General features: G+C 39.5%; 1 protein-coding gene across 1 annotated transcript in view; it reads left to right on the plus strand.

Annotated features, from left to right (window-relative positions):
- Positions 1–26,610, plus strand: part of Klhl2 (kelch like family member 2) — a 108,617-nt gene that overhangs the window by 7,398 nt on the left and 74,609 nt on the right. The window contains exons 2-3 of the mRNA XM_004848225.3: positions 4,521–4,646; positions 18,293–18,399. Coding sequence (XP_004848282.1) covers positions 4,521–4,646; positions 18,293–18,399 — 233 coding nt within the window. The remainder of the gene's footprint in view (positions 1–4,520; positions 4,647–18,292; positions 18,400–26,610) is intronic.

Raw genomic sequence — 26,610 nt, forward strand, 5'->3', positions numbered from 1 at the left:
CAGAGAAAATAGGAAAAATATTATAAAGTAATGGAGAAACTTCAAAGCAGTACAGCATGGATGGTGACTTTGAAAACAACAGCTGCTGACTTGAACTTGGCAGAAATTAGTGAGTAATGTGGGTGACTCATTGCAAGCAGGGGAGTCTTGCAGCTTTTGAGGTGAATAGGCAGAGGGGAGAGCAGAGATGGTGGCCACCCAGGGGCCAAGTACTTATGTCCTGAATGTGAAAATGCCCCTGGTGCCTTGTTAAATTTGCAGCTGGATCATTCCCATGGATTGGAGCATTGTTTCCACAGGAAAACCCATACAAACCTGTGTTTTCTGAAGTGTTTGTTCTCAATCTGTGCTGCTTGGCCTAGGGTAGGAGGTAAGGGGATGGTGGGGGCATATTATATCACTTATTTTTTGTTGTTTTAAAAAATCATACATAGCTGCCTTTCACCCCTACTTGTGGAGATGCTATCATCCTGATACAACCAGTCCTAAAAAAGCTTGTCTGACTCTTCACGTGAGAAGGAGTGATTATGTGTAGAAGGAAGAGATTGCTGGAGTTATTCCCCTCCACTGAAAATTACTGTTCCAAAGCAAGTAATAAAGAGCTAAAGAAATTATACCTCATTCCTAGTGTCCTCAAAAAAATCATTGCAAAAAAAATTATTGCAGGTCTTTGCTCCATCTTGTTCTCTTTGTTTTCATCAAATCAAAGTCTTTAAAAAATTTTCACAGTAGGTTTAAGCCTTTGACAGTTTATGAAATCTTGACTGCTTGAGGGAGACAACCTGTTAGAGTATTAATTTTCCTCCCCTCTGAGAATTTACTTATTGTCAGTGGTGTGTTCTTTGCCAGAGTGACAGTCTTCTCAGCTGAGAAGCCGACCTCTGTCACAGCCGGGAAGCTCCTGTATGGGATTATCTCCTGTAAAGCAGAGCAGTGCATTGGAGTCCAGACCCTCAGAAATCTTAACTATTTTAGAGTATGTTTTGATAACAATAGGCAGTTGGATAATTTCAAGACTAGTTGTGGAGTGGAGAGTTGAGGGAAAAACTTCCAAAGTGAAAGAACTTTGAAAAAGTGTATCCTTTTTATATTTTAAGGAAGACAGCTCTCAGAATGAGATGTTTAAGGGCTTGCACTTTACATCAGAAGGGAATCAGAAGGTGTAACTCTGGATTTGCGTGGTCTAACTTAAATGGTAAACCTTTACCTCCCACTTAACTGCGTGTTCCTAGTATATGTGCGTTTCTTACGTCTATAGTTTTAGACCTGATGCGTCATTTTCTGTTACTCAGTTCTGCTTCTGAATGAGAGGCCACTAACCCAAAGCCACATAGGAAATGGGAAATTATGGAAAGGGCATCAGTGTTGAAAATAGACCTGTGTATGCAGCAGGGGGCTGTATTTCTAAGTGGCTCTCAGTATAGGGAACGCTTAAAAAGAAAATTTAATGCTATTTCTTAATTTACTTTTTTAAGTCTTTGAATAAAGTCTTTTTGTCTTTTCATACTCTGGAGTACATCAGAAAAAGCGGGGAACGAAAATAGCTTTTAGGAGGCCACTGATATGGGAATTAATTGTTGTGTGGTAACTGCCTTAAAGTTAGTTCTGGAATGCCCAGAGTTTTCTTAGTTTCTTAAGCAAACATAAGCACTCTTGACTCTTAAGTGACAATATTCTTTTTAGGCAGAGTTGCTTTTCCTTCTACTCTATGCATTGAACACTCTTCTATGAGATTTTTGTTAATCCTCATTATAATATTTTTCCTCTGTTGTAGACCCTGAATTGCTAAACTAGAAACAGAAATTGATGAATATTATTTTGCTGTTGTGTAGGCATTCATTGTTACTTCGCCAGAAGTTTACAGCTATGCAATTTCTTCTTTCCCTGGATTCCTACTATTTGCTTTACAGTGAGAGTATGTGTCAAACACTATAAAGTGTTTCCCCAGTCCCCTCCCCCAGATATAAGTATTCTTTCCCTTTTTGGGTTCTAGACTTGCCAGACTTTCCTTCTTTAACTCATCCACTAAGCACACACTTCATGGTTTGTGGGGGTCAGTTCCTTCTTGTCCCATTCCAGTTGTAGACTTTCTGGGGGCGGCGCCTTGGGTGAATTCAGTTGTTAGGCCCCCTTAAAGGCCTCTAGTGGTGGGAAGTAGAATTGATGTTACCTCCAGTAGGCAAAGAATCAGGCATATCAACCAGTGTTAATTCTAGGGGTGAGGGGACAAGTAAACATAGCTTCTGTGCTTAACTTTGGTATTACCTTGATGCTGAAGGCCTGGATTTCTTGAGTTCATTTACCATCCATGTAACCAGTGATTCTCAAGTTTCTATCTCTAGATCTTTCTGTTTAACTCTAGACTAATTTGTGTCTGCTGTTGTGATGTCTTCACTTGGATGGCAGATGTCTTAAACTAACATGTACAAAAAACAGAGCTCTCAGTCTTTCTACCCCAAACCTGTTCCATTTGCAGCCTTGCGTATCTCAATTAAGGGTCTTTCAGTCCTTCCAGTTGCTCAGGGGGAAAAAAGTCATTCTGACTGCGATTCTGTCACTGAATCTTGGCTGTACCTTGAAAATATCCAGAACTCAGTCACTTCTCATCACCCTGCTCTGGGCTGCTGTCCTCTTTTATTGCTTTACTACATGACCTTCCTAAATAGTTTCCCCCTTTCCATCATGGCCCACATGGAGTATTGTCAACTAGCAACCAAAGGATCCTTTGAAAACACAAGCAGGATTGTGCTGCCCCTCTAATTGTGCCACCCTGTTCCTGTGAAGGTAAAACCAATTGTTTAGGGTGTCCTGCAAGGCCCTACACAATGCCATCTCTTCTGCCCCTCACACCCACCCAGCCTTTGAGCCAGCCACACGGGGCTCACTCCAGCGAGTTCCCGGGACACTCTAGTGATTCCTTCCCTCCAGACATTCTCCCACGCCTAGTCCTTGGTTCAAATCTCATTTCTCAATTTGGCCTTCCCTGTTCACTCTGTTTAACACAGCAAATTGCACTCCTCCACGCCACACTTCCTACTGTCTTTCCCTGCCCTGCTTTTTCTTTTTCTCACAGTACTTACATTTGCTAACATGCCGTCTGCTTTGCTGACTTGTTACAGTTATTGTTTTCTCCCATCCCCTAAAGAGGCAAGCTCTGTGAGCACAGGATCTATGTGTTAGTCATTGATGCATTCCATAGGAAAGGAAGGAAAGTATAGAAATGAATGATGTTTGCTTGTTCTTTGCATAATATATATGCAAGTATGGTTTTTAAAGGCTTAATTTGGTGCCCTGACTCTTAATTAATAGCATCACTGAGGTATAATTTACATACCATGGTTATTGTACAAAATAGTGAATTTTAGTTAATTTATAGAGATGTGCAACTATCACTTCAAAAATGTCCCTGTGTCCTTTAATTTGCAGTTAATTCTCCACCTCCCCACCCCATACTCCAATGTTGTTAATTTTTTTGGCCCTTATGCCTTGAAAGAATAACTCATATCAATACTAACACAACCTTGGGCTCTTGAAAATTGTAAATTTACACTGGGCTCAGTGGTACATACCTGTAATTTCAGCTACTTAAGAGGATGAGGCAGGAGGATCATAAGTTTGGGCTAGCTTGGGCAATTAATTTACAGGTACCCTGTCTCAAAATTAAAAAACAAAACCTTCTGGAGATGTAGCTCAGGGATAGAGCTCCCACTGGGTTCAGTCCCCAGTACCAGAAACAAAATTGGTAAACTTATCTATAAAATTAAATATCTTTGTTTAATGTAGGGAATGGTATTGAACATTAGTGGCAAGTCAGATGGGTGCAGTCTTACCTAACTGCCATTTACCAAGTTGTCCAAACAATTATTTGCCTCACTCTTTTTATCTGTTAAATGAGGATGATGATAGTAGTTAGCTTACAGAGTATTGTGAGGATTATAAATAATGAAAGTGCAAACATGTACTAATAAGTAAAAATTGGAAAATAGTGAAAGTAAACTAAGCACAATGGCTGTCATATGGTAAATATTTAAACATGACAAATCTCTTATTAGTGTAGGCTGAAAGTACATGGGGTAAATATCCTTGCAGGTAGAAAGCAAAATCTGAATCAGATTCTAAATGTCTGAAGTTTGGGTAAAATATGTTCCTGCTTCTCTCTTGGTTTGTAAATAACATGTGACTCGAGCAGATTGTAAAAGCCAGTTAATTTCCACCAGAAAAGATCATTTTCCGCATTTTTATTTATCAGTATCTGCTAAAGCACTTCTACTGAATTTTCTGCGCTCACCTTTGGCAGAACTTTGACACCAGGGAGGTAATTACCTTCATAGTTGAAACCATAGTGACCATCAGAAAGCATACAAATTGTCTTAATCTTACAATGCACTTTTCTGGGAGACTTCCTCTAAATGAGTAGAGGAGGCAGGCATTCGATTTATCTCTTGTAGCGTGATAAGCTGGCACTAAATTATCTTTAATAAGATCTTTTTCTGTTTTTTGTTCCTTTCTTTTATGTACAGATGCACAAAGCAGGGTCATCAGAAGCCTCTGGATTCAAAAGATGATAATACTGAAAAACACTGCCCAGTAACAGTGAATCCTTGGCACATGAAGAAAGCTTTTAAAGTCATGAACGAATTAAGAAGGTATCAGCACTTTCATGTACATGTAACCATCGGTCTTTTCCCTTTATTTTTCAGTAATCTAGTGAGTATAACCTCCCCCTCCGTCATTGTTTTGTTTGATCAGGAACATCAAAAGCTTTTTCTTCAAGCTTTTCAAAGGAAGAGAGAGGGCTAGGGATGTAGCTCAGTGGTAGAGGTGCACAGTAAGGCTCTGGGTTCGATCCCTAGGCACTGCAACATGGTGTGGGGGGGTGTAATTTATCAATAGTGTAATGGTATAGGACTCCTCTGTCCAATATGGTAGCCATTAGCCAAAGGTGGCTAAGTAAATTGAGGTATTGTATGAGTAGAGAATATGCAGTGGCTTTCTAAGAATTAGTGCAAAAAGGATGTAAAATGTTTTACTAATAATTCTTTAAATATTGGTGACATGTTAAATGACAATATATTGTATATTTATGTTGAACTGAATTTTTTTGAGGGGGAGAGGGTATTGGGGATCGAACTCAGGACCTTGCCCTGGGAGGCAGACGCGGTGCCACTGAGCTAAATCCCCGCCTCTGAATATATTATTGACGTTAATTTTATTTTTTACCTTCTTCCATATGATCACTAGAAAATTGTGACTTGCATTATATTTCCACAAGATAGTACTGATCTAGGGCTTCTAGCAAAGATTATGGAAAGAAACTTTTAGAGAAAACTGCAGTTCTCTTCTTGGCAGTGATGGTGGTGGCAGCAGTTGTCCTAGGAAGTGGTGACCTGGCCACTGCTAAGGTAATTCTCAAGTCCGTTACGAGCCACTGAGTGACATTAAAAGTGATTGAGTAATTAAAGGCTGATGTGTATAAAAACAGCTTTGACTTTGTTTTCTTAGCACTTTATGTAAGATTTATTTTTCTTCACTATTCCTTTTATGAAAGTACTATATATATCTGAAATGCTAAAAGGTTGCCTAAGAAGGGAGTAGTTTACACTTTCCCTTAACCTTTCTGTGCTAGGACTTACACAGCCCATGGTTTAGATCCCTCATTTATTTGTTTCTTCTTTAATGAACGGAATCACTAAATATTTATCTGCTAGGTACTATAGGTACAGTGATGGGCACAAACAGATGTGATTGCTACCCATGTGAGGCTTTTACTTCACTTCAGGAAACCAGCATTAGTCAAAAGATCAGAAAAGGAATTTAGCATAAATTGTGATGGCAGTAAGGAGGGCTGCCTGGAGTCTGAGGCCGGATAACAGTGGTCAGGAAAGGGTTCCCTGAGAAGTCTGGAGTAATTATGCTGAGATCTGAAAGTGACTCCGGAGGTAAGAGAGGTGGGAGATCACTGCACAGTTCCTCCTTGAGGAATGCAGGCCTGGGGCTGGAAAGAGCCAGCCTCATCTGTCACTGAAGAGTTTCCTGAAGTGTAGGTGGCCACTGGGTTATGGTAGGGCAGGCCGATTGGGTAGGGAGGCCAGCATGCCTGATGTTGTGAACTTCATCAGGATTTGCTTTCAGGGAAAGCCATTGGAGAGTTTTAAGCAGGAATGTGCCATGATTACACAAATACAGAAATGGACACACTGGCTACAGGGTAGAAAATGGATTGGAGAGAGACACCAAAAAGCAAACTGAATATTGGCTCATTGGATTTGCTTCCTACTACTGCTCTGACAACATTTTCAGAATGAAGGTTTTATTTATTTTTGGGGAGAATAGACAGCTGGGATCATCCAGCAGGTCTGATAGTGCTTTTTCAATTTTTTAATCTTACTGTGACAATAGTTATTAGAATATAAAATGCAGTGGCTACCAAGTGGCACTGAATGAAAAGAAAAAACAGTCTGGCTCTTTTAAGATTGGAATCTTTAATGGTTCTTTTTTCTTTTTCAAAAGTCTGAAAAGACTGACTTTTAACAGGACTATGGAACATTGTCCTTCCCCTCACTTTCCTGGGTAGGCTTGGCTTTCCATTCTGCTGGCTCTCCTCTTGGCCTGGGCAGGACTCACCCACCACAGGGAAGGTGACACCTAATGCTCCTTTGCTTGAGGTGAATGACTCAAGTTTTAGGACAAACTTTTTGGCCTTGGACCAGTTGTTTTACTTCTTTGAGCCTGGACTATATCAGAAGAGTGGACAGAATGGTTCATTACCGCTCTGATATTCTCTTGAGCTGATGAGATTTTTTTTCTGCTCAGCTGCAAATCTTTGGTATCTTTGACTTGTCCCAGAATTATTTACTTTTAGCCTTCGCTAATGTATTTGTCCCATTTTGGGTATGAACTATATGGCTGTGACTTAGGACCTTCTTGTTCTTTGTGTTGGAGCTATTGTTACGGAGCCAGTAGTTGGAGCTGGTTTTCAAAACAAAGGATGGCCTTTGAATAGTTGGAGTGTTGGCTGCCAGATCTGTAACCAGGATTGTTTGCATGAAGTTGCTAACCAGCAGTGTATTTTATAATGCATTGTCTTTGGGGCCCATCAGAACCTGTCTTTCTCTTTTTTAAATGTCATCCTCTTCCTCACTTACCCTTCATAGCCAATTTGAGTATATCTTTAAAAAAAAAACCTCTGATGAGGCCTATTCCTTGTACATGTGAAAGTCACCAATTATTTCCTGACCTTGCATCAGCTTCCTGTTGCCAGGAAGGAGCAGCGGAGAGCGGTTTCTTGACTTCTGGGAAGGAAGAACTTCCTTGTTCTCACCATTGTGCTCTGGGGCCGTAACCTCCAGGTGGTTAGGAGCTGTACGCTGGAGAATATTTTTGTGAACGTTGAACTGATGGAAGCATGATTTGAGGAGTAAAAGTCCCCTTAATTATAGTTAGTATAAGGTGTGCTTGTGGGAATAAAGGTGGGGGGAGAAAGGAGTTTTATTGAAGTTATAGAATCACATTTTAAAATTTTATTTATTCATTTATTTATTTGTGACAGAATCTTGCTATGCAGCTCAGGTTGGCCTTATACTTGAAATGTAGCTCAGGCTGGCCTTTAATTCATTATCCTTCTGCCTCTGCTTCCTGAGTGCTGGAATTACAGGTGTGTGCCACTGTGCCTGGTCTTTTTATTTTAAATTTAAAATAATTTTTGTGTGTTTTTATTTAAAATTGATAGAAAAAGAACAATCAGCTTTTCTGAAACTAATTTTTAAAAAAGATACGAGGCCCAGAGGCCTACATATCAGTCCAAAATAAACATAGATAACTTAAAATTATTTGGTTTAAAAATCCTTTATTCACTTTAGAGCAGTATATTCACCAGGTATCCAGGAGTACCTGGTTGTCCTTTGAAATCAGCTCTCAAGCCCAAAATACATGTTGGACTTTTCTCATGCCCTTTGGGTATGTAGTGAGCTGTGGAGACCACAGTGAAGAGGATGGGATAGTGGAGGATTGTGTGTAAAACGTGGCTGCCATAAGGGACTTTCATGTGAAAAGCTACAAGGGCCCACAAGCGGGCTGCAGCTGGGGCCTGATGGGTCTGCCGTGGGATTCATCCAGGATCAGAGTGGGAAGTCCTTTCCTAGTCTGATTAAGCTGCATGAGCTGGGGCAGGGATAAAACTACACTGATGACATGACTCAAGGGTTTATCTGGGGAGAAAAGGATAGCCAGCAAGAGAACAATTGTGGCAGGCTTGAGTAGCATGGTGGAATCCTCTGGGCAGTGGGATTCAGTGTAGGTTTGAGAAAGAGAGGAACATGGTAAGAGTAGGGGTGTCGGGAGAACACCGTATCAGCGCTGTGATTCAGCAACACATCTGTGGCAGAACATTCAGCCCTTAACTTCACGTTTTCCGAGTGTGTATGGGGACAAGACAGAGAGTGCTCATGTGACACTTAGTGTGCTGGGTCTTTGCAGGGCCTGCAAGGCTATACCCAGGTAGAAGTTTAATTGAGAAAACCAGATGGCCAGCTTTTCATGATAGCCAAAAGAACTTTCAAAAGGTGGCATTTTTATCTTTAGAATAAATTGAAAAATAAAAACTTTTGTGTTCTGGTATCTGAGATAAGACTACTTGAGCTTTAAACATTTCCCTGAGCATCAATGGGAGAGGGAATATTTTATTTAGAAGGAATCTACTTTTGATTCTCAAGTTATATTTAGGAGTTAAAAGTGTTCAGTAAGGATAAATGTTGATTCACCTGTATTCAAATATTCACCTGCATGTCTTTTATAATTCCTAAATATTTAGTTGTTTGGTTATAGCAGAAATTCTTACATTTTAGAAGATAAACAGAAGAACCTAAAACTCTGTCTTAAAGAAGAGGTTATTGTATTTTCCATCTAGGCTTTACACATTGTGGACCCAGATCATTGCTGGGATTAGATTGTTGTGTCTGTGAAGGATTTGAGTTGTGGTTATTGTTTGGTTGTTCATACTTTGTTCCTCACATGGCAGAATTAAACAGCAAACTTTTTTTTGTTTTTTTAAAATATTATTTTATTGGTACATTTTAGGTGTACAATATGATGACATTCATCATTGGGAATTTGCACCTTTACATAATCTCTCTTGGTTCTTATTTTTCCCCCTTCCCCTACCCTCTCTTCAACCCCTCCATCCCTCCCTATTTACAAAGACTTTATTTCCATTTTTTCATTTTCATTTTTCCTTTTTTTTTGTTTGTTTTTGGTACGGGGGATCGAACTCAGGTCCTCTTGCTTGCAAGGCAGGAGGTAGAACCACTGAGCTAAATCCCTGGCCCTCATTTTCTTATATTAATTCTGTTCCCTTCTTTCCTTTCCCCTACCCTTCCCACTTCCCCTTCCCCTTTGCCCCTCTTCTTCATATTTCACATTATCTATTATACCTTTTAGTCCTTATTTACACTTTCAGTTTCTCACACTAGAGAAACTATTTGGTATTTAGACATGTGTGTTCTTTTTATTTCACTTGAGAGTATCACCTCAGGGTGCATCCATTTAGCTATAAATGTCTCTAATTTCTCATTTTTTATGGCTGAGTGTACTCCATTTTATTAAAAAACCACATTTTCTTTATCCAGTCTCCAGTTGATGGGCAGTTGGGCTGCTTCCAAGTTTTAGCTATTACAAATTGTGCTGCTATGAACATAGGTGCACATGTATCACCGTGGTATGATTCTTTTAATTCTTGGGGAAGATGCCCAGCAGGGGAGTAGCTGGGTCAAATGGGACTTCCAGTCCTAGTTCTCTGAAGTATCTCCATACTGATTTCCACAGTGCTTGCACCAGTCTACACTCCCACCAGCAGTGGAGCAGGGTTCCTCTTTCCCCACAGCCCCTCCAGCATTTGTTATTGGTTGAGTTCATGATAGCAGCCATTCTTTCTGGAGTGAGGTGGAATCTCAGCATTGTTTTCATTTGCATCCACAAATGACCAGTGATGTTGAACTTTTTTTCATGTTTATTTGCTATTTCTATTTCTTTGTCTGAGAAATGTCTGTTCATTTCAGATGACCATTTTTGAATTAGGTCTTTAAATTTGGGAGGTCTGATTTTTTAAAGTTCTTTATATATTCTAGATAGTAGACCTTTGTCTGAGGAACAGCAGGTGAAGATTTTTTCCCACATTGTGGGTTGTCTCTTCACACTGCTGGTGGTTTCTCTTGCTGTGCAGAAGCTTTTTAATAAGAAGAGATCCCACTTGTTGATTGTGCTGGTTCATGGGCAACTGAGGTTTTGTTCATAAAGTCTTTTCCTACACTAATGTCTTCAAGAGTTCTACCTAACCTCTGTTCCAGCCGATTCAGCATTTCTATTTTAATATTTAGATCTTTAATCCATTTCGATTTTAGTTTAGTGCATGGTAGGAGATATAGGTCTAGTTTTCATCTTTGACAAATTGAAACCCAATTTTTCCAGCACCATTTATTAAAGACGCTATGTTTCCTCCAGTGAGGGTGTTTGGCTCCTTAGTCAAAGATGATGGCTGAGTGTGTCTGGTGTTGTTTCTGCATCTTCTAATCTGTTCCACTGGTCCTCAGGCCTGTTTCTTTGCCAGTACCATGCTGTTAAACAGCAAATTTAAGTGAGTCTCCTTTTCTCTTCATAGCTTTGTATCACTGTAAATAAGGACTTTTAGGAAATTATATAGGGTTTTAAAAATTGATTCAGTGCATATTTTTTCTATAGGAGAGCAGTGTCTAGCTATTTTGTTTTCATGTTGTACCAAAGTAGGATATTAGACATTTCTTGAAGGACAGAGCAGTTGGGAGGGTCTCTCAAATCAATCAGTCTTATTTAAGAAGGCTTAAAAGACATTTTGGAGCCTGCAGTCTTCAGTTTAACTGGTGCTATTCCAGTGTTTCTTAACCGCTAGTGATGGATTACCTTTTAAGTGGTGTTTATTGAGCATGGATAGGGTCATTAAGCTTCATAGAAAGCCAGGAATGGACAGTAAGTAGTACCCCTTCTTGTTGCTGAATATGTGCTAGGTGCGAGATGCTGCACTGCCTCAGGGTTCACGTCAGTATCCCCTCATAAATCTGAAAATCTTGCTCTGCCTCTTCCCGTTTAGATTATTGTACAAGTAGTTAGAGCACCTACTAGTGATTTATTTCACCAAGTGTTTAAAAACAAAATTGCAATGAGGAAGTTTCCTTTGTATATTCTACATTTTCTACCCAGTACCCAGGAATTTCTCCTCCACCTTCAGAACTCACTCCAGCATTACTGTTTTCCCTCTGAAGCCTTTGGCTTCCTCATTTCTCTGCTTTTTCCCTACCATCCTTTTCCCACCCCTGTTACCTTCTTTTACTGTATTTCTAAATAAATTGTCTTCTCTTGCTTTCGACTGTGATCAGGTATTCTTGTGGCTCCCCAGATCTGAGATGTTCCTTCCCTACAGACACTCAGTGATGTGCTTTCCCCAGTGTCTTCTTGTGGTTCCACTTTGTCATTTTTTGCTCTCATTCTGCTGTCTTGATTCTTCCCGCAAAGTGTGATAGATTCTTTACTCTGGGACCTTTTACTAGTTTAAAGCAGTTTCTAAATCATTGTAGTAGGTTTTCCTATGACTTTCCAAGCTGAATGCCACCTCTTTCTGCTTTGTGTTTGAAAATCTCAGCAGGTGTAAATCTCTCAGAGGGCTGTGCTGGTTTTCAGGACTCTGCATGTTATTAAACCCAAAACCTAGGTTTTCTCTGTGCTTAGCTCCCACAGGAGTTCACAGATCCTGCCTTACCCTCATGGTTTTAAGAAGAAAGAGAAGGAAGATAGTGGTGACATGTGTTATGGAGTTCTGTTGTTCTTTGAGATTATTGACATTTTAGCCAGAGTGCATCTGCCTATTAAATGACATTGTCACGTATAGGAGATTTGGTTAAATATGACTAATTTAAATCACCAATCAGAGAGCCTTTCACCTTTAAAACAGCTCATCTGTTTTCCCCAGGCCCCTAGGTACCCAGTAGCCAACACTCGATCGTAGAACTGTGTCCTGAACAGCATGTTTGCTCCACATCTGGCTCACTCTCTGCTTCCTGACCACTGTTTAATTTCTTTAGCTTCCGACCTCCTGCCTCCTCTTTCTACGTGGTGTGTTTGTGTCCTGGACCTGACACCTGATGCTGTTCCTCTGGTGCTGTCTTGGGCACATTCCTAGGCTCTAGTGTGTTTGCCTGTGGACTCTGAGTGACAACTCGTCTCCCCAGCCTGGCTCCCTTGGTGTCTTTCAGACTGCTCCACAGGGCAGGAAGTGCCTCCAGATTTTTCTTGGCACCTGGCAAAGAAAGGTGGACAGATGCCATGTAATTTCCCCACTACCCCCACTTCCAGTTGAAAGTAAAGCGTTTCCTATGACAGCTAATTATTTTTGATGTCTCAGAGCTTGTTGACATGTTTTACTTTAAGAAGTTATGCACTGTGTATTTTAAAAGCAGTGATAGGCTTTTCTAGTTTTAGAATTCATTTGTTTTATATTAGAAAATCAAAAGCTGTCTTGCTATATTCAGGCATTTTTATTTATTTTTCAAGGAAGTTTTTTTCCTGAGAAGGGCCAATTTTCATAATACTGTTTCATTTAGGAAATGAAATGCCTCTTTTTTCTATGCCATTTGAATTTTACATTTTTCTTCTCTATAGATGTGAGTTTAACAGCTATTTTTCTTCTGAAGCTTTCACTTAAGGTTGGGCTTAACCTCTCCCGCATGTTCTGAACATCCCACCCTTGCCCATCGATTTAGAGTGTGAGCTGCTAAGACAAGTTTTATTTATTTATTTATTTTTTTGGTACTGGGGTTGAACTTGGGACCTTGCAGCAGAACCACTGAGCTAAATCCCCAGCCCCTAAGACAAGTTTTAAAAATTTATATTGCTGTACTGTACATTTGTAGTCCTCTGGTTCTCACCCAGAAGTCATTCAACTTCTTGGGAGAATGGGAGTTTGGAAGTGATAAGAGTCAGGCTCAGCGTCACACCCAGATTTACACACTCACTCTGCACTCCATGACGCAGATAAGAGGGTGGTCAGGTCTCTGTCATCTTTAAGTGCTGTTTTAAAGTAGAGTGGTGTCTCCGTTCACGAACTTAATTCTTTCCACAATCTGGTCGCAGAATTCTTTCCACAATTCTGGTTGCAGGGAACTTGTGGAACAAATTCTGTGAGCAGTATCCTGGAAAGAATTAAGTTTGTGAACGGAGGTACCACTGTATATTCTTGCCGGAGTCAAGAAGATGAAGAATGGAACACTAAAGCCACACTCTTGATTTGTAATGTGGCTCTTAGACGTCCTGAGACCTAACCCAGGTGTGGCTGCATAACATTTGATAATAACCGACATCAACTAAAGAGCCAGGGCAAGATAATTATGCAGGAAAAAGCCAGCGGGCGCTCTGCTAGGAGGTTGGGATCGATGAGTGATTGTAATTAAGGCTGACTGTAATTAATTGTGTGATGTTGAGGTACTCAGGTGTAATTCCACTAAGATCCATCTTGAAAACATGGCAGGAGGGAGGATGACTGACATAGGAAAACAGGCATACAGATGTGCTTGACTCTTGCTCACAGTGTGTCCGATCCCCTGGTCTCGGCTGTGTGACTGTGCTGTGCCCCCCTCCCTCCTTCTGCTCTTCCTTCACACCTGCTCACCTGCTCATTGTGGGCCCCAGCTCCTCATTGTGCTTTGCCGCTTCTGGGCCTCAGGCACCAGCACATACTTTTCTCTCTGTTAGGCTTGGCTTGGGGCCTCCCCTCCTTTTTGGAGATAGAAATGGTTTATTTCACCAAGGAATTGGGACTGCCAAGGTAGATACTTCTTCGAGAATCTGAGAGAAATTCAGTTTAGCTATAAGTAAAAGACACTTAGAAGTTCAAGAAATACTATACTCACGGTTATAATTCCTTCTGCTTTGCAAATAACTTTTAATAAACTTCCTTTGCTAGGAATTTCAGATATATACATTTGTGCTGCAATGGCAAATATACTTCGCTGAAAAATCTTGCCTCTTATATGTAAAAAGTAGCAGTTTTATGGTAAAAACAGGATTGGAGCTATCCAATCAAAATCTGTGAAGCTTTGAAACTGAAACTTTGGCACATGGTAACTTTGCTCAATCTTTTTTTTTTCATTTCTTTCCCATTTCTTTTTGTACATGTTTGCAGTACATGATGCTTATGTTTCTTGTGTGGAGTTGGTATGTGTATATGACACATCTTAATTCCTTTTTCACCCCTTTCCCTCCTCAGCCTTCCCACCTCCTTCTCTCTCTTGGTCTCCTTCCCATTTGAGAAAGACCTATCTCTCTACTTCCTATTATCTTTTATTTTGCTCTTTATTTATAATTTGGGTTTCTCACATAAAAGAAACTGATATTTAAGCTTGTGTGGCTAATTTATTTCACTTAACATTATGGTCTCAAGATGCAACCATTTTCCTACAAATGACTGAAATTTATCCTTCTTTATGACACAGCAGTACTCCATTGTGTGTAAGTACCACATTTGCTTTATCCATTCATCTGTTGATAGACTTACAAACCACTCCCAAGATATAGCTGTTAAGAATTGTGCTGTTGTAAATGTGGGTATGTACATGTGTTTCTGTAATATGATGTCTTTAACTTTTTCAGGAAGATACCTAGAAGGGCATAGCTGGGTCAAATGGAATTTCTAGTTTTAGTTTTTTGAGGAATCTCCATAGTAGTTGTTCTAGGTTACATTCCCACCAACAATCTAGAAGAGTTCATTTTTCCCCATAACCTCACAAGCATTTAGTACTATTTGATTTCTTGATGATGGCTATTCTTTGTGGGATAAGATGGAATCACAAGGTTGTTTTAATTTGCATTTCTCAAATAACCAGTGATATTGAGCATTTCTTCATGTATTTATTGGTTGTTTATACTTTTTCTGTGAAGTGTATTCATTTCGCTTGCCTAATTCTTTGATGGGTCTTTTATTTGGAGGGAGGTCTAATTTTTTGAGTTCTTTGTGTATTCTAGATATGAATTCTCTGCCTGAGGAATCACTGGTGAAATTTTTTCCCATTCTGTAGATTGTCTTTCCACTTTGTTAGTTGTTTCTTTTGGTGTGCAGGAGCTCTTTAATATGATCCTATTTGTTAGTTCTTGGAACTATTTCCTGTGAAACTGTAGGTCTCTTCAGAAAGTTCTTCTTATAGTTATGACTTCAAGAGTTTTACCTATCTTTTTTTTTTGCCTGGTACTGGGCATCAAAAACTCAAGACCTTGCAATTCCCAGGCAGGTGCAGTGCTGCTGAGCTGTATCCCCCCTGGTTGGAGTTTTACTTATCTTGTCTTCCAGCGGGTTAAGAGTTTTTGGTTTAAGGGCTGAGGATTTAGCTCAGTGGTTCCAGCAAGCGCAAGGTCTGGAGTTCGATCCCCAGTACCAAAAAAAAAGAGTTTTTGGTTTAACATTTAGTTCTTTGATCCATTTTGATTTTAGTTTAGAACATAGAGATATGGGTCTAGATTTAATCTTCTGCATGTGGATAGCCAGTTTTCCCAACACCATTTATTAAAGAGGCTGTCTTTCCTTCACTGAGTGTTCTTGGCCTCTTTGTCAAAAATATAATGTACTTGGAGTTGTTTCTGCATCCTCTATTCTATTCCATTGATCCTTACGTCTGTTCTTGTGCTAGTACCATGCTGTTTTTTTCACAGTAGCTTTGTAGTATAACTTCACGTGTGGGATTGTGATGCCTCATGCTTTGCTCTTGTTACTCAGGTTTACTTTTTCTGTTGTATGCTCCATGTGAATTTTAGGATTTTTTTCCTCTAGTTCTGTAAAGAATGCTGCTGGAAGTTTGATTGGGGTTACATTGAATCTATATATCTATTTCGGTAGTATGGCCATTTGACTATGTATATTTTGGTTCTGCCTATCCAGGAACACAGGATAGCTTTCCATTTTCTGATATCCCTTTTAATTTCCTCTTTCAGGGTACTGTAGTTTTTGTTGTAAAGTTCTTTCATTTGCTTAGTTAGGTTAATTCCTAGGTATTTAATTTTTCCTGGTGCTATTGTGAATGGTATGTTTTCCTGATTTGTCAGTGGGTTCATTATAGTGTAAAGGAACATTATTGATTTTTGTGTGTTGCTTTTGTATCTTGCTGCACTACTGAATTTTCCCACAGGACCTTTACTGTGGTGCTTTCTACTTTATCCTCCAATCCCAGTGTTTCTGCTAGTCATCTTAGGAACAGAGATGGTCTGGAAACACTGTTGAATGAATGTATAAACATTTTTTTATTTTTCCAAAAGTTCTGTAGAGGTGGTGTTAAAATTCCTCTAAAATCGGGCCTTTCATCAACTATATATAGAATTTAAAAAATAAGTCCTAGTAAGTTCGAGGCCAGCCACAACTACATAGTGAGAACCCATGACAAAAAAGTGATCATTTATAATTTCTATTCCCTGTTTTATTCAAGTGTTAACAAATCTTAAAACAACCCAGCTGTAGGTGGTTTGTGTAGTGGTTAGGAGGCTCTGAAGTCAGACTGCACGTCTGATTCCTGATATCATGACACTGGTGGGAGGCTTTGGGTGGGCCATTCACCGTTTTTCTTTTCTGTTGCTGGGGATCAAACCCAGGGCCTCATGCATGCTAGGCAACCACTGTACCACTGAGCTGCACCCTCTGCCCCAGGTCATTCATCTTTTACAGTGGTTTCCTCAGCTGTACACTTTGGGGATCAAAATAATAATACCTGTCTTGTAACATCATGGTGAAGACTAACTGGCAAAATATGTACAAGTAAAGGTCTTGTATTGTCCCTTCATGAAAACACCACTGGCATGGCTCACTCTGGTTACTTGTGAACCCATAGAGTTCATAGAATACAGAGGGCTTTATTTATTTATTTATTTATTTTAAAATCTGATCTGATTGTAAACTTTATTCTCCACCTGATCTGGAGGAATTCCAAATTAGTGACATTTTGTCACCTTCTATGACTAGCATGAGACCTGCCCCAGTGTCTCATACAGAGTCATGAGCCATTAAATAGCACCACCTGTAAGCCACACATCACTTTAAACAGCATAGCAAGTCAGCAGTAGTGAGGCTGTGGATGCATCATCTCTGGCTGTGGTACTCCTTTCTCTTCCAGCACCTCCTAAACTAGAGAGAGACTGGATGCCAACAGGCTCTCCAAGCTGAGCTCTTGTGCAAATGTGACTGTGAACTACTAGAAATTATAGAAGTAGGCAGTCTACCCTTGTAGGAAATAGGTGGGAAAATGAGCAGGGGGTGGAGTGTGGCCTCTGGACTCTGCACATACATGTGAGTTCAGTGCTTATTATTTGAGGTGTGAAAGGGATATTTATGTGCACCACACCCTTGGTAGACATTTACAGCGTGACTAGTAGCAAGGCAGCTTTTAGGCTTTGGGACTTTCCCGCTTGTTTTGGAATAAGTGTCCAGCACAACCTTTTTTTTGGCTAAAAAGATACTTTGCAGTGTGCTTAGCTGTAAACATGTACTAATAAAAGAATAAAAATTGAAAAAAAAATCCTAGAGGGTCTAGCGTAGCACCATGTATAGCATGCAAAAAGTGCTTGTGACATACTTTTAAGGGAATGAAAATAGATGTTTTTAAATTGTAGATATGATTATGATGGCTGAATAATGATTTGTTTTAAAGCAGTGAAAAGCTTTTTAAAATTTTGTATGTGGTAATGTACTTTGCCATCAGGGAATGAGATACTTGCCTTGATGAAATGTTCTATGGTGAGTTAAGTTCCAAATACCTTTTGAGAGCAGGTAAAATTGAATATAATTTTACCTCTGCTTGATGACCTAGGGTCATTTCAAATATCTTTTATTTTTTACTTTTTGGAGGAGGTGGGTGTTTGGCTCAATTTTGTTTTCTGATTGTATTTTTCTTTTTTTCTTCCTTGTAGCGTTCCATTGTCATCCTCCCATTTCTGCTCAAAACTGTTATTCAGACTGTTAGTCTTTTTATAATCCATAGATGGCTTACCGCCAGTAGTTTCACCAAGTTGGGAAAGATTTCTGTGTTAAAGGCAAGATTCTGATTGAGGGCCCAAGGCATGCTGGGCCTTTATCTCAGTTATTTTCTGTGTCCTCATGTTTTGTGATCCTGTCCGGAAGGATAGCAGTCTTCTGTGTTTCCGCTCCGCAAAGTAGGGCTTACGCTAATAGTATTAGTGTAATGTGCAATACATTTATTATGGGAATCACTTAAATCTTTTTTCTCTGCTCTGTGAACAGTCAAAATTTGCTGTGTGATGTCACAATTGTGGCAGAAGACATGGAAATCCCTGCTCACAGAGTGGTGCTGGCCGCCTGTAGTCCTTATTTTCACGCCATGTTTACAGGTAAGAAATACATTAATTATTGATTTTTTAAAAATACGTAAAGGTAGGGGCCGGGGATTTAACTCAGTGGTTCTGCTGCCTGCCTTGTAAGTGCAGGGACCCAAGTTCAATCCCCGGAACCAAAAAAAAAAAAATACGTAAAGGTCTAAATTTTCATTTTCTTTCGTTATTAATATTTTACTTTTAAAAAAGGGAGAATTGTAATGGAAAAAAATGTATTTGCTGTTCTAAATTCCTGTTGATGTTTGTTTTTCATTTCTGTGATCAGGAAACATGCACATACATATGCTCACTCTTTTATGCTCAATATTCCCCCTTTGCGTTATTTTTATCTCTGTTCTGTTTGCCGTCCTACCATTTATTCCAGCTTTTAGCACTTTATCATTTTGGCAAAGGAAAAGCACTTTTACTGTTCTGTATTTTTCACATTTGCTTCATCCAGTGAACAAAATTATGTTTTCTTAATGTCCATTGTTTAGAACTACAAGAAAATAGGGTAATTCATCCATAAACTTTGGGAGTTGTGAAAATATATAGCATGATTTTCGTACTTTTGGGAAAGAAATGTTTAATGTCTGTCATACTTATTGGTGGGGATACATTTCAGGACCCACAGTGGATGTCTGAAATTGCAGATAGTACCAAATCCTGTATGTACTGTTTTTTCCTATATGTACTAGTATACTTATATAACTTAATTTATAAATTAGGCACACTGAGAGATTCACAGCAATAATAGTGTATTGTAATAAAATTGCTAGTATCAGTACCTTTGTGCTTTGGTATTACTATTAAGTAAAATAAGGGTTGCTGGAACATGAGCATTGCAGTACCATGGCATTTGATGTGAGAATCCAGACAGCACTAGTCTCTGACTGACAGGTAGCATACACAGTGTGGATATGTTGGATAAAGAGATGATTCATGTCCCAGCAGGGACAGAGCAGGACAGCACAAGATTTCCTCACACTGTTCAGAATGGTGCACAATTTAAAACTTACGTATTGTTTATTTCTAGAATTTTTATTTAATATTTTTGCAGTGTGATTAATTGTAGAAACTGCAAAAAGTAAAATTTCCAATCGAGGGAGACAATTGAAATCTTGTACAAAGGAACGAGGTGATCTTTTCCATTCATCTTACAATCTTAGTGTATTTGTACACCAAACAGAAAATACAAGTATGGTTATATCAAAAGGCAGAAATACAAAGCTCTTTATGCTTTAGGCACCACTAAGTATTTCCTGTTCCCAACAAATTGCTAGATACTTCAAGAAATGCAGAAGTAATGTGGATATACTGCTTGCCCCACAACTAATTGTGTCATTCGGGATAGGAGGAGTGCACACTATAGCAGGTGGTCCAGGGTGGAGCCCTGAGTGCCACAGCAGCGTTGTGGGTCATAAGGCTGTGGTGCACGGCACTGAGGAGGGGGTCACATTTCCTGGTGGATGTTGAGGGTTGGCACAGGAGGCCATGTGGAGACAGTAGATGTAGTGAAAACTCTCTCCGTGTCTTGGCAGTAAAGAAGAGACCGAGGTCTCTCTCAGTTTTCAGCCCTTTGCAGTTTTGCTGTTCCTCAGCTGAGTTAAATAGTCCAGACTGAAGGTGGCTGGCAGGTGGCCGAGTGCCATGTTGGCAGGTGATTGGGAGGGTTTCTGCTGAGGCTGACCGGAGGACAGTGTGATGAAGTGAGACTGGTCAGACTGCCCTTTGGTCACTTGATTTCCATCTTTGTTACCATGGACACTATTCTAAAGAGAGTTTCTAGGCTTATAAAAGGAGGCTTTGATCTGGAATGTGTTGGCCTAATTTGGGCATTCCCTAGTAAAGTGCTGTTCCCTCCTCCTGGTCTTCCTCAGGGGAAACTGTGACTGCCACTTCCTTGTTAGAATTACTGGGCCTCTGGGCAGCTCACATGAAGAGTCTGTGCTTCAGTTTCCTCGAGTAGAAAATGGGGATAACATTACTCACATTCTAGAATTTTTGCAGATTCAATGAGATCAAAAGATGAATTTCTTAGCACTTTTCTGGGCACATAGAAAATGCTGAACTAATGTTGGTATTTTCTTTAAAAACCCAAATTCCTACATTTCTTTATATTCTATAGGAAGATTGAGAAAACGTTAGGCTGGACATTTTTTTGATAAATGTTTTATTTTCCACCAAGTAAAAAAAGTATAGTTATTTATGTAGCTCTGCAAGATCAAGGTTAGTTTTCTTTTCCCTCAGGAGGCTTTGGACACTTAAGGTCCCCACACCTCTGAGCCTTAGACATCCCGAGAAGTGGATGCTAGAGATGGGAGAGCTCATTATATCTCTAGCTTTCTTTTCTGTTTTCCTCTCTTGTTGGTCTCATAGCTCCCTACTCTTCATGTTTTAGTTGTCATGGCAATGTATGAATATGTGAGTTTTGCCTAATGAGGGGAATGAAGCCCCAAAGACATTCTGAGCCTGTAAGTATTCCTGGTACATCTCAGTTAGTTGGTAGGTGGGCACTTCTTGTTGATCAACTTGTTTCTGCCCAGAAATATACTTTCTATACTTGGCCAAAATTTAGATTGCTGTGTGCAAAGGTAGATACAAATAGGAATAATATGTTAGTTTCTGGCACATGTAAAATGTGAATTGAGTGCCTAAAATGTGGGGTTTTTTCTAACTTTGTTGAGGCATAATTTACATAAGATTTACCTATTTTGAGTGTACAAGTCCGTAAGTCCATTTTAGAATGATTTCATCCCCACACAACATTTTTGAGGCATATCTACATCATACTGTGTTGCAAAGAAGAGTTTATTTCTGTGGTGGGGTGTAAGGAGGGGTAGAGCACTTGTTTCACATGCCTGAGGCTCTGGATTTGATCTGCAGCACTGTTCCCCCCCCAAAAAAAAGTGGCAAGGAAAGTTTATTTCTTTTGATTTCTAAATGGTATTTCATTTTATGGATATCACGTTTTGACTCTCTATTGATGGACCAATTGATGGACATTTGTGTTGTTTAATTTTTGGCTATTATAAGTAATACTGCTATGAATATTCATGAGCACTTCCTTGAATGGACATATATTTTCATTTTTCTTGGAAATAGATACCTAGAAGTGGAATTACTAGGTCACATAGTAAATTTATATGTAACTTTTTAGTGTAATTTTTTTGGTCCATGGTACTGAGGATTGGAGCCAGGGCCTTGTGCCTGTTAGGCAAGTGCTCTACCAGTGAGCTAAACCCCAGCCCTTATTATATTTAACTTTTTAAAAATTACTAAGTTGTTTTCCAAAGTGGCTACACCATTTTACATTCCTAGCAGCAGTGTACGAAGGGTCCTATATCTCTACATCCTTACCAGCCCTTGTTACTGTCTGTCTGCTTTTTTAAATTATATTCATTCTAGTGGGTGAAATAGCATCTCATTGTACTTTCAGTGTACATTTTCCCAACGACTAGTCAAGTATCTTTTTAATGTGCCTGTCACTTAGGCTTCTCTTTCTCTTTCCCTTCCTTCCTTCATTCCTTCCTTTCTTCCTCCCTTCCTTCCCTGGGGATTGAATCCAGGGGCTTCACATTGAACTGTATCCAGCCCTTTTTGCGTTTTATTTTGAGAAAGCGTCTCACTGAGTCACTAAGTTGCCCAGGCAGAGCTTGAGCTTGGGACCCTCCTGCTTCAGCCTCCCTTAGTGCTGGAATTAAAGGCATATACCACCACAGTCAGCTACTTGGTCTAAACCTCTATAGTTCTTCAATGATGGGTGCTATTAACCTTTTTGATGGTCTTCCTGTTTTTTTCTTCTACTTGTGAATCTACTGTGTACAGCAGTTAAAAATTTTGCAGAGATTAGATAACACACAGAAATGTGATCCAGGTAGTTTAGAATTTTTGAATACACACACACACATTCATTTAGGTATTTGCCAGAGGTAAATCCGTTATTCATCTATTTTTCATAGACCAAAGCCTTGTTAAACTTTATGGCAAAAAATATAGTGAAGCCAACATTTAAGTAGACCTTTGGATGCTTCCATTCCATCAAACATCTTTTATATTTGTATTCTCTTGGCTCAGTCAAGGATTGTTTTCCTGTGACTAAACTTTTAGAAAATGGAAATGTGTAATTGTTCTTTCTTAGCCTTGTTTTTAATCTCCCATAAACTGTAGGTGAATTTTTCATTCAAATTATATCACCTAAAATGGAATTCTGTTACTCATTGCATTTCCATGTATTTGAGTAGAGAAGAGAGGTGAAAATAATTCTCTGCTGTAGTCACAGGTTTTTACCTTGTGAAATGTGGGCTGTTGGGAGCAAGATCAGGTCGTCTAACTGGTGCTTGAGAAGGAACATATCACATTGTGTTCTTGTGTTTTTATATTAGTTGTTACAAATGTGGTATTTAAAAAGGCTGTTTGTTTTAGAAATGTGTTTACATTTTTATGCGAAATACTGAAGTTTCATTTCTACTCTTTTTTGTATGTGCTTTTTACTTACTACTTTTGTCATATGCAATAGTTCAGCAAAGTAAATTAGAACAAGAAATGATAGATTATTATTTTAATGAGTAAGAAGTATAATTTTTAAAAGTTGTGCATAGTTATATTTTTCTAAGATTTATGTTTTCATTCATCAAGAAACAATTACTGAGTGTTTCCCTGTGCTAGGCTTTGGGGGTCATAAAGATGAAGCAAACTGGCAAGTCCTTGTTCCTGTGCTTCTGGTTGGGGAGAAGAGGAATGGTCAGAAAGTCAGTAAACTCATACTGAGGAAAGGTACCTTCTGATACCAGTGACTGCTGTGAAGAAAATTAAATAGGGTTTTGCACATAAAGAACATAAGTTAGAACCTTTTAGCCGTGTATGATAGAAACTGCTGCTCAAACTGGTTAAATAGTAAGAAAGTAGACTGGGCATCCAGGCATGATTGGATGTACAACTTGAGAATTTAATTTCCTCAGGGATCTGCTTCCTTCTGTCTTTACCCTGCTGTCTCAGCAAGAGGACCCTGCATCTTAAGGAAGGAGGACTGTCTCTGTGTAAGGAGCTAGGAAATCTTTCCTAGAGGTATCCTAACCCAACCAAAGCTGTCAGGGGAATTGCACTTACCATTAGATTAGTTGTGGAACTGTGACCACCTCGGAGAGTGGTGATGGGGACGTCTGGGTCACCTTGTCAGACTGATATTACCTGTGTGCCAGTAGCTTCTTTGTAACTCAAGACTAATAAAGAACAGAAAGGCAATAATGATTAGATGAGTGGAAATTGAAAAGTAATGAAATAAAATTTATTTCTTAAATGTGACTATCAGTTTGTCATTAATTTCTTAGGGTTTCATTATAATCAAAGCTATGTTATATATTTTCAAATATTTTGACTGGAAAAAAGTACTTGAAATTAGAATCATGAAATTTTTTTAATGAAATGGATTTAGAGTTCTTCACCTTAAACCTATTGACATTTCATTTATCCCATTCAGAATAGATAAATGAAGTTACCAGTTTGTCTAAGGATTCAGGTGTCCTGGTTAAAGGGCCCAGGATATATGTTTTTAGTCATATATATGTTCTTAACCTTTTATAATTTGGAGCACTTCCCAGTCTTTGCTGGTGAAAGTGCTTAGTTCAGCTTAGAATGTTGAGTGGATGTTTGAAAAATGGTTGTTGATTGAAATCCTTTATAGCTAAAATACCTATGTTTAAGTCTAACATAAGAATTACTAATTATGTTAAGTAAATACGCTACATTTTAAATTGGCACTTTTTTTCATTCATCTCATTATCTACTCATCCAGTCAATATTTATTGGGTTACTAAAAGTCAGGCATTGTGGGATACAGGGATATGAAAAACTTCATTCCTGCCCCCAGGAAGCTCAAGAACTTCGGTGTGGAGAACTGAATAAAGAGTGGATTATGACAGAGTGGATTTCATGAGGTTACCCAACTGATCCATGGTTAGAGCAACCCAGTCGTGTGCCACCAGCAGCTGAGGCTCCCTGGAGAGGGTGTGGAGATTAGCGTGGGGGGTCGGAGCAGGGAGACCAAGAGCTCCGAGTTCAGCAAAGGAATCAAAGCAAAAAATTGCTTAGTGTGTGGAAAATTACAAACAGCTCCTGAGTAATATATTTTACGTCTGGAAGTGGGAGAAAGAGATGAGGTTAGATAATGAACCAGAGGCTGGACGTGGAAGAGGTTTGTATGCTTGGACTGGAAGAAGCTGAAGGATTTTGAGCACTGTGGTCAGCATGTGGAGTTAGCGCCAGAGGCAGGAAAAGAATTAGGAGGTTGCTACAGTGGTGTTGGCAAGAGATGATAGGCACCCAGAGGCACAGGGCAGGAGAGATGGAAAGGAGGTGGGGCGGCTGACTGGCGTCTGCCTAAGGTTAGTCCTGCAAGTGTTGGTGAAGGATGGGACTGCTGGGAAGGAAAAGAGGAGAGTTAAGGATGATGCTCCCTCAGGTCTTTAGTGTGTCTGTTGATATCCTAACACAGCTTCCAGGTTATCTAGTAGAGCCTGGGAGTTTCATGATCAAGACATAAATCAGTTGAGAGACAATGGGAAGTTACAAATGGTAAGGAAAAAACTACAGTATCAGATACAGTAGTTTAAAAACACATTACCAAACATAAATGTCACAAAGCATACCATTTAGATTTTCTCTATAAACATAGCAAAGGGCAGTAACTAACATACTATGTAACAACTACAGTTAGATACACATAGCTTTTGTAGTCCTCTTTATGCTCTGATTCATAATAGTTGGAATTTTAAATCTATTAATGCAATATTAAAATAAAGATTAAAACATCTAAAGCAATATATAATTGAGATTGAATTTGTTGGAAGCAGATACATTTTTCTAGGGACTTTTTTTTTTTTGCTACTGGGGTTCGAACTTAGGACCTTGTGCTTGCGAGGCAGGTGGCGGAATCACTGAGCAAAATCCCCAGCATCTAGGCAAATAACCTTAAAAATGACACACAAGGAAAATATGTGAATTAGCAAAGTGCATTTTAACAGCAGCAGTACCTTGAAAACCATAATATTAAAAGCTGCTTGGCGTAGGACTATTTTTTCAGTCACGTGTATATTAAAGTTTAAACTGAGTCATGCCTGAGTCTGACAACTGCCTACATGGCTTTGTGGGTCCTGGCCCCACAGGGCTTTGTATATCCTGGGGGTTCTGTAGGTGAATGAGTTATGGCCTTGTCTAAAGTCAGGCGGGAATCAGCAGAGTGGCATAGCCTTTGGCACAGAAGAGCCTTCAGATTAAACAAACCTGGCTGTCGACCAGATCCATAGAGAGTAGGAGAGAGGAAGGTGCTGTATACATAGATAAATTGTTTTTCCACATTCCTCCACTCCCGTTTCTTGAAGGAGGGAAAGACATTTGCTGTAGCAGAGACCCATACTCCGGTCCTCTTTGCCTGCTGCAGAGCCACGTGTGCTTCCTTCTCCTCAACTGTCCCTGCCCTTAGTACACAGGGATGTTTCCCCTTGGGAAGTTGCAGGGTAGCTGTGAGATAGTTTAACTCTGAGAAGAACAGCTTCTTCCTGAGATCTTGTCATATAATCTCCAGGAAAGCGTAGTGAAATGTATATCACTATTATTATTTCTTTCCTCCCAGGGTTTCTGTTTGAAAAGGAATTTTGTGTAATTATGGATTCCCATAAGCTTTTCTTATAGTTTATGGTCACTGACAATGCACTATGTCAGAAAGGAAATTAGCTTTCAAGGAATCTTGAGACCACTGTGTTATTTTATTTTATTTTATTTTATTTTATTTTATTTTATTTTTTTTTTTGGTACTGGGGATTGAACTCGGGTCCTTGCCGCTTGCGCAGCAGGCTGCGAAACTACTGTATTATTTTTTTAACAAGTGATGCTGGGTTCAGGTGTAGGTGATGGATGGTGGCATCATTTTCATGCCTGTCCTTTTATCATTAAAATGTAGTGAATTCTAGAACCAGACCTTTTTTGCTGAGGGTGTCCTGTGACACTAGGCATTATTCTTGGCTGTCCTTCTGTTTCGAGACAGGATCTCACTATGTAGTCCTTTCCAGCAAGTGTTCGTTACCAGTAGCCAAAGGTGGTGATACTGTACTCTTAGTGAGGACTAGGAATCCATAAAGGAAGCACACTGCTCAGAAGTGTGGACAGCATCAGATAGGATCCTGTAGCACAGATATTACAATTCATACAGCTAGACACATGCCTCGCACATCA

The sequence above is a fragment of the Heterocephalus glaber genome, unplaced genomic scaffold (assembly GCF_053883595.1).
Source record: "Heterocephalus glaber isolate CG9 unplaced genomic scaffold, H.glaber_assembly_v1.0 deba00001461, whole genome shotgun sequence".
Lineage (NCBI taxonomy): Eukaryota > Metazoa > Chordata > Mammalia > Rodentia > Bathyergidae > Heterocephalus > Heterocephalus glaber.